This window comes from Meles meles, chromosome 13 (genome assembly GCF_922984935.1).
Source record: "Meles meles chromosome 13, mMelMel3.1 paternal haplotype, whole genome shotgun sequence".
In the NCBI taxonomy this organism is placed as follows: domain Eukaryota; kingdom Metazoa; phylum Chordata; class Mammalia; order Carnivora; family Mustelidae; genus Meles; species Meles meles.
The window spans coordinates 47,011,690-47,020,183 of record NC_060078.1 but is presented as its reverse complement, the minus strand read 5'-3'; the positions used below and the strand labels follow the sequence as shown (position 1 = coordinate 47,020,183).

At 53.4% G+C, this 8,494-nt stretch overlaps 1 protein-coding gene across 1 annotated transcript; it reads right to left on the bottom strand.

Annotated features, from left to right (window-relative positions):
* Positions 1 to 3,917: 3,917 nt before the first annotated feature.
* On the bottom strand, positions 3,918 to 8,138 carry C13H10orf71 (chromosome 13 C10orf71 homolog). The gene has a single exon (XM_046026541.1). It carries the CDS (start codon positions 8,136 to 8,138, stop codon positions 3,918 to 3,920), a length of 4,221 nt encoding a protein of 1,406 aa, XP_045882497.1.
* Between the last annotated feature and the right edge of the window lie 356 nt (positions 8,139 to 8,494).

Genomic DNA, 8,494 nt, shown 5'->3' with positions numbered 1-8,494 from the left:
GTCTGGAGCCCTCTCTGCTTACCTTGGACTTTATATCTGAATAACATAGGCTCATATAAGACAATTGCACATAACGTCATATTGTTATCTGGGCCCAAATGCTTTCCACGTGCATGCAATTTGGGTTTTGCCTCCAGCTCCACTTTCAATTACAAATGTTTCATTCATATATTTCACTCCTGTGGCCCTGCCCGTTCAGACTTCGGACCCACAACATTGTCGTACTGGACCTTAAGTGCAGCCTGGGGTCTCAGAGGTGTAGTTAGGACATGTTGAATCCATCCCTGTCTTAGAAAAGGGGTCACTAGCTTCTAGGGCATTTCCAGTAATGGGGAGCTTAGTGCTCCCCAGGCCACGCTAGCCAGGTGGACACAGCCGGGTAGTTATTAGGCACGTCCTTCTCCTAGTGGGTGTGACTCAGCCTCCCTGCCTCTCTCGCAGACCTACATGTAAGGCTCTCTTCCTGTGGGTTTGGCTCCTGGAATCTTCTCCCTTCCAGGCCAGAGGCTCTCAGCACTTCTCCAAGTTTACTGCACATGTGAATGAGTGGGAGATGTGGTGAAAATGCAGGTGAGAGTCTGGGTTTCTAACAAGCTCCCTGGTGATGTGGAGGCTGATCCATTGACCACACTTCGAGAAGCATGAGGGCAGCGTTGAGGAAGTCCGCAGAGTGGAAGTGAGAGCCGCCTGAGTTCTTGGCGTGGCCCTCTCACTCAGTGACTGTGTGACTGTGAGAAGTTACTCAACATCTCAGTGCCTTTGCGAACGAGGATACCTCTCAGAGGTTTGCTGTGAGGATGGAGGCCAGTCTCAGACCTCCTGGTTCCCAGGCTGGTACATAGCATATGGATTGCCATGAGCTCTTGGTCACTTTCCACCAAGTAGCTCCAGGACCTTTGATTGTACCCTTGAGGTACATTTATGTACTTTCCCCAGGAAACACTTAGAAGGGTCATAACTCATAGAAGGGCTAGTGCACTCAATAGAAGATACAGGCATGGCTTCGACCCACAATTTCCACAAATAATATGTTTCACAGTTCTCACCACTGTTCTATTAAACACAACAGCAGAAATATGTTTTTTTTGGGAGGGGTAACTTGGAGGAGTGAAATATTAATTCAAAAGCTGAAGGGACATATCAATAAAGGTCTATCCTATGAGGCTACACTGGTTTCATTCTGGTGCTGATTAAAAATGGTAATTAACAATTAGTTAAACCATTATACTTTGACGTGGTAAGACCAATCTATTAATATTTCACAAGTGTCATCTTGTGATATTGTGATTTTGATAGCTAGATCAAAACTGGGGAATTTCTGGTTTCTTCATTAGTTGATGTACTACTTGGTGTTTCCTGACTCAGCTTAGGTGCCGTCTCCTGTAGGAAACCCCTTTTTTTCCTGGGCTGAGTCAGGTGCTCCTTAGATAATGCTATTAAATTACTTACCACATGGGACTATAATTGTTTTTCTTTTCTGTTAGATTTTAATTCTTTGGGTGTGGAGACCAGATCTAATTATCATGGCATATCTTTAGTACCCAGTGAGGTGCCCAGAGCAGAATGGGAATTCTGAAAATGTTTGTAATAGGAGAAACAGAGGAAAACAGAAAGAGGGAAAAGGAGAGAAAAGGAGGAAGAGAGGAAAAGAGGGAGGAAGGGAGGAAGGAAAGAGGAGAACATTATTTGCAGATAAGTTAGTCTTCATTGGTTTTGTCCCCTGAAAGCATTATTTGCTTCCTAGGAGCATAGGCACCTTGCTGTAACTGATGGGGGCCTTCCTTCAGGCTGACCTGCTGGGGAGCTAGGTGTCCCAGGAATCCCTGATCTCTGGGTGCAAGCTGGATGCTGCCAGCCGCCCTCTTTCTTTTGTGCATTCACAAAGAAGTCGACCTTGATCTCCAAATATCTACCTTGATGCTTTTAGCTCGATCAATAGTTCAGCGTATATTGTTTCTAAGACAGAAGATGACTGCTTCCCATATATAAGCTCCCCTTTAGCTAAGTATATTTTTCTTTGCGGGGACATCGTTATTGTTACTATTATTATTACTTTCACTTAACAGAGGGTTTCTATTTTTGCTAGGCAAATCTTTTCCTGGGCCCTGAGAATTTTAAATGAGCTATCCTTTTTCCTATCTGTTTCTCCTAACCATTTCTCTTCATCTTTAGTAAGATGAAAGCAAGGTGAGAAGCTGCTTAGCCACGGTGGGAGAGCCAAGATCACAGAGCACTCTTCCCACTGACAGCCTAACGCGTGACTCGTGGGAACCGGACTCTTTGGATCGCTGCTGGCCTGTGTTCCTGGCTCTTCGTCTGGTTGTCTCACCATGGCGTCGAGCCAGAGGATTTGTGGAGTATTGTCATAAAGAAATTAAGGTGTGGCTGTACTTGTTGGGAAAATGAATAGGTAGACAATCCTGAATCCAAATCATGACCAAGACTAAGAGCCCTCATATGGGTGCGAGTCTGGGACTTGGTGAGTTCTGTGCCTTCCCATCTTTCCAGCCTGGAAATAGCATCTTTGCCAAAAGAACAAGGATGATGCAGTTTGTGGGGTCCCTGGGCATGTGGGCAGCACAGTCCCGGCAGCTGCTGCGACAGCTGCCCTTTCTAAACAAGGAGGGAGATGTGTTTGCCCCCGTCTTTCCCATAACACAAGAATTAAGTTGCTTCAGCGGGTGACCTGGGTGGAAGCCCGTGAAAGCAGCCTGCTTTCCTTCCTAGCACAGTTGCCCACAGTGTGCATGTGCTCACGGACTCCTCTGTTCTTAGAGGTGCAGAGATGGTTATTGCATTTTGCTCCCTTGACCCGAATTAGATATTCCCTCCACATCCCCGAAGGCCTGGGAGTTGGGAAAATACCATTTCCCTGTGAGCAAGGGGCATAGGTTAACTGTCATGAAATTGGGACCCCTGGGGCCTGACTCAGTTCTCTGGGCCAGCTACGATGGTGAGCTTGGGTCTCCCTCCTCTTTGTCTCCTGATGTGAATGGAGAGCCCCGACCCGCCAAGGCAGGGCCAGTGCGGAAGGCTCCAGGAGGAGTACCGGGACAGCAGCAGGTGTCGAGGCTGCTCCGTTCAGAGTGATGCCCCTGTGTGGCCGGTGGTGATGGAAGGCCTGGACAGCACAATGCCCTTTACTCACCCGTGGAGACCCGCCACAGCCACTGACGGAAGACCTGTCCAGGACAGAACCACATCTGCAAGCTTGTTTCACTTTTTAAAAGGTAGCCTTTTCTTTATCAGAAAATAGCCTTCAGAGGAAAGCTTCCTCAGTAGAGAAAACCCATTCTATCCAAATCAGCATTTCTGCAGAGTTGCCTTGGGGGCAGTCCTTAGCCATTTCTGCCTGAAGTGAGCCGGAAATGGTTAGAGCATGGGAGCGAGGGTGGAGGTGCTTCTCTGTGTGGTGCTGGACCTGGAGAGGCTGTGCCGGGTGGTCTGCTCGCCCGGCAGGGCTGGGCTCAGTGCCGTGCAGCGTTTCTGGGGGCTTGGGAATAGGCTCACTGCAGGAGTTGGCCCTTGAGAAGAAGTAGGTGGGGTGCCTGAGCAGAGCAGCCATCAGGAATCAGGCGGGACTCACTCCCATGGCATGGCTAGAGGAGGGAGGAAGGGAGGGAAGAAGAAAGGGGGAAGGGGAACAGATCCAGGATCCAGGAAGGGTTATGCAAACTGCGCTCTCCCAGGGAGGAGAGCCCCAGGAAGCCCCTCAGGTGGAGTTTTCTCAATCCCCACTTCCTTTGAGAGAGTTGGGATCTCACAGGGCTAAGTTCATGTTGATTGTGTGTGTGTGTGTGTGTGTGTGTGTGTGTGTGTGTGTAAGTGACTGATCATTTGGGGGAAAGGGGAAATATGTTCTTCTGGGTTTATTTGAGGGGGAGTTATTCTGCTGTAATTCTCAAGAAGGCAAATTCTCAAGAAATGCCTTCTGTGGCGAAGTCCTCTAGATCATTGGTGGAGATGATGCCCAGGCGTGGAGCATCTCCCCCCTCCTCCCCTGGGTGCTGGGGGGGTGCCATTGGCATGCCAGCCTCATGGGCCCTCTGGGACCCTGGGCTGGCCACCTCAGGGGTGTGTGGGCCCTGCCTGAAGAAGGTGGGGGCGGAGAGCTGAGAGGAGCAGCGCAACGGCATCAACGGCAGGGCCCGGAAGTGGGGATACAGCATGTAGGGAGAAGCAGGTGTGTTTGGTGGGGGAGGCTCAGGGGAACCCCCCTCAGAGGATGGGATGGGGACCTTGACATATTTGCCTGTCTCTGGGTCATAGAAGGTCTTGATTTTCACCTGGAGTGGCAGGTCGAAAACAAAGTACTCTCCAGATTGGGGGTCTTGGAGGACCTTCTGGGTGGCAGGGTAAGGGACCAGAGGCATAAGGGACTGGGGCCCCCCAGGCTGCCTCCTGAGTGGCTGTGAGAAGGCAGACACTGAGTGGCGGTGGGTGGGAGGGGGCAGGGAACGGACCTCGGGGAACCTGGGTGGGGCCCTCTCTCCAGGCGATGGTGGCCTGCGCTCCCAGTCCTCCAGGAAGGGCTTTTCTTCATCGGGTCCGCCATGCTTCTCTTGCAGTTGATCGGTCTTTCTCCTCTTGCTTGCCAGCTTTTTTGCCCGCCGCAGGGCCTTCTCTGTTTTGGGTGGGACCGCCGGTGGCTTGCCGACCGCCCTCTCGAGCTGAGCAGGGGGCTCTGGTTTCTCAGGGAGGCCTGCGGAGCTGCTGGCCATGTCCAGCACTGAACCTCTTGGAGAAAGGGTCCTGAGGTCTTCCGCGGATGGCTCATGTTGGGGGTCCGAGCCAGCCTCCCACGTGAGGGCGTGTGTCAGGTCCTCCCGCCGGGCGACCCTGGCGGGGTAGAGGCCGGCCCAGGGACTGGGGTGAGGGGACTGCCCTGGCAGCAGGCCCGGCTCCGTGGGGGCCTGGGACGCATCGTCCCAGATGCTGCTGGCGGCAGGAGAGCACGCGCTGCTCTCATCCAGGGAGCTGGCATTAGGAGAAACAGCCATCTCCCCGGGCACCAGTCTTCTCCCTGGGGGCCTTGCTCTGGGTGTAGACAGTAAGTGACTTTTGAAATCTTGTGTGTGTTCTTCCCAACACATTCCCAGCTGCTGTGGGGGTGGCTGGTCTTCTGCCTCGCCTTTGGGCAAAGCGATGGTGGGGATACCCCTTGGAGCATCCAGCTTCCCCTGGTCCGTGGAACTGTTCTTGCCTTTGTTTGCCACAAGGTGATGTGCATCCTCTGGGGGTGGCTTCAGCCCTTCGCCCTCTCCCATGAGTGGAGGAGATGGGTCATTTCTGGTTGGGACTGGCTCGGAAATCTCCATCCGGGCCATGCCGGGCACTCGCCCATGGTGCTCCGTGCCCTCCCAGGCTGTGTGCTTCGAGTGTGTGTCCTGCATGCTAGCAGGGGTCGGGATGTTGGCCATTTCCTTGCTCTCAGAGCCACCAAGACCGGCCTCTTCTCCCCAGCCTGGCTTTGGCAAGTCGTCCTCTTTGTGGCTGCCGCCCAGTGGGTCCTCTGATGACATGGTCCTCAGGAGGGGCAGCATGATGGGTTTTATCACGGGGGTGGCTCTGAGGGTGTTGTCTTTAATCGCAAACAGTATGTGCTTGTTTGAAGTGGAAGACGGCGAGGGGGTAAATTCTTTGGCTGTATCCTTAATTTCCCCCATCCAAGTGCCTCTGAAGTTAGCCTCCTCTCCCGATGCCTCCCTGGGTCTACATCCAGACAAACCTTCCCCTTCTCCTTGCAATGGTTCCCCCTTGCTGCGCTCCTGCACGCACGCGGGCCCGTTGCTCAGGGCACCGTGCTGGCGCTCATCGCTCCCCATCACTTTCTCCTTCTCATCCTTCCGACTGTCTCCTGCACTTCCGTCATTCCTCTTGTCTTCCTGCTGGCTCTCCGTGAACCACGTTTTCTGCTGATCCTCAAACGAGGCAAAGGACTGGTCTGAAGAGCTGGTGCTGAACTTGGCCTTACTTTTGAAGCCTGGCATGAAGTCTGATTGGGTGTCACTGTAAAACACATCTTCTTCTTCGGGAGAGAGGGGCCCTGGGGAGAATTTCTGGTTCAAGTTTGGATTCTGCAGTCCTGCGTCTCTCTCAGGTTCTGTCTCTTGAGACACGGATCTCCGGAACCCCTTCTCAAGGCTGGGGGTCTTAGGTTTCTCTGCAGCCTTCCCTGCCTCAGGCTCTCTGCTGCAAAGCCTTAGGGACAGACGTTTCCTGGGGCAGGGTTTGCCAGCGTCTGGACTCTTGCCCAACCTGATGATGCCCATCTCTGGGTCTCCATCGTCCTTCTCATAGCTGTTTCTGTCAGCTCCCTCCCCATTGATGCAGAAAGGGGCTTGGGTGGTAGCTGGGGGTGAGCTAAGAGTTAGATAGTTCTCTGAAGAGGCTGCACCGGGGTCAGCTTCAGGGTCCTTCTGGGTATTCATGTGCGACCCGGAAGAGCCATCAGCTGGTCTCTCCTTCGGAAGCTCATTTGAAGGGCTCTCCTCCAGCCCATTGGGAAGGAGGACACCATTGCTCACGGGTTCTTGCTTGCCTCTGGTTTTCTCCTCAAGGCCCTTCAGGAGTGGTGAGGGGCTGTACGTGCTCTTCACACGCTTCCGCACGTCCTTGAGGTTGAACAGCAGGCTGGGGGCTTTAGATTTGTAGCTGTCCCGAGACTGACCTTCACTGAGCTCCTTCTCTTGGTACCCATTCAGCTGTCCTGGGGATGTTGGGGTCATCTCCACCGGCTGGCTGTCGGATGGCTCCAGGACATGCTTGGTGGGGATGACAGGAGTCAGAAGCTTACTGATGTTAAAAGGAGGACTATAATGCTCGTTGGGGTCCATGGGCAGGTCAAGAGCCTCGTCTTCTGGAAATTGATCCTGGGGATTGTGCTTTGTATACAAGGCTGGGCCCCTTCTGGTGGCCTGCTTCTTCTCTTCCGAAGCATCTGGTAGACTTTCTTTCCTTCCTTTGCCAGGCTTTGGTTTTCTCCATGGGGCCTGAGTCGGCTTCATCTGAGGGTCAGGCTGTGAGCTTGATGCTTTTCCCTCTATAGAGAATGCCTGGGCTCCTGGATCCCTAGCTCTCCAGGGTCCAGACGTGGTGAGAGCTCCTGTTGCCAACCTCTTCTCCTCCTGGCTGCAGCTGGCCCGGACTTGGCAGGGGGAGACTCTGTGCTCAGGGGCGGGGGGCTCTCTTAACATGGGTGCATCCTCATAATGCTTGGGAGCTTTGCTTTCTGGGACAGGGTCAGTGACCTCCTTTCTCTCAGGCAGCCTTGGTTGGTGGGCATTCCACGACTCAAAAGCACTGTTTTCGCTATGAAGAAAGGTTCCCTTGCGGGGCCACTCCTTACTTCTTCCGGGCTCACCCTGGGCTGGCTTGTGGGGCGGGGATGGGAACTTGGACCCAAACGAGCTGGCTGCATTATCGGGTGTTGGGAGGAAGCTGCTGGAGCTGTGACAGGCCATTTCGGGATTCTTGGGGGACTCCTGCTCTCCGTGCTTCCTTCCAGACTGGTGGCTAATCTGATGGGTGCTAGAGACTTCAGCAGGCACCCTCCTGACGGTCAGAAATGCAGAATCGAAGCAGAAGTTGACACCACTTTCTGGAAGAGGAGCAAATTTAGGGGGATTTTTGAGAGCTGGGGGCTTACTGGTCGGAGGCCTGCTGTCACAACGTTGGTTCTCAGTCCTATCAAAAGATTTAATTAGTGATGACACTTTCGAAGGCGGCTTGCTGCTGCTCCTCAGGCTGGAAAGGGGCACTTCCAGTCTCCTCTGGGCTGGTGTCAGTGGGGGGCTGCTCTTGGGGTACTTCTCCTCCCCTTGAACATACTTGGGTAGCTGTTGGAACGTGGCCGCCCAGCCCGCATGCTCGGTGCCTTGCGACGGTAACTGGCTCCAGATGCTGCTTTTCCTGTGGGTGTGGCTTACTGTTCCCTGGTGAAAAGTCCCGAACACCTGGCGGGTGATGTCCGGGGACAGGGTCAGGTCAGAGTCGTTGAAGGATGCGTCCTCTGAAATGCACAAGCTCCGGAAGGCCCGGTCTGTGAGGCTGCTAACCTCCCTGTCGGCATCGTCCAGCACGCTGCCGATGCTCGAGGAGTCGCTGAACCCGTCTGTACACTTCTTATTGCCCTGCATTATCCGCCAGCTGGGAGGGCTGTCCCTGGTCAGCTGGTGGGTGCCTCCGTGGGACGATTCTGGAAGAGTAGTGCTCTTCCCACAAAACTAGAGCTTCCTGTTGACCAGATGCAATTGCAAAGTGGGATTTTTTTTTTCTCTGCAAAAGAAACACGTGCGGGGTATGAATGGGATATCCAGCTTAGTGGCTCCATGTGAGAACAACACACTGGTCCAGATGGGTAATGGTGCCTCTGATGGTTGATTTTATGTGTCAGCCTGGCTGGGCCCTAGTGGCCAGTGTTTGCTCAGACACACCTAGCTGTGGCTATGAAAGTATTTTGTAGATGTGATTAACATTCAAATCAATGGGCTTT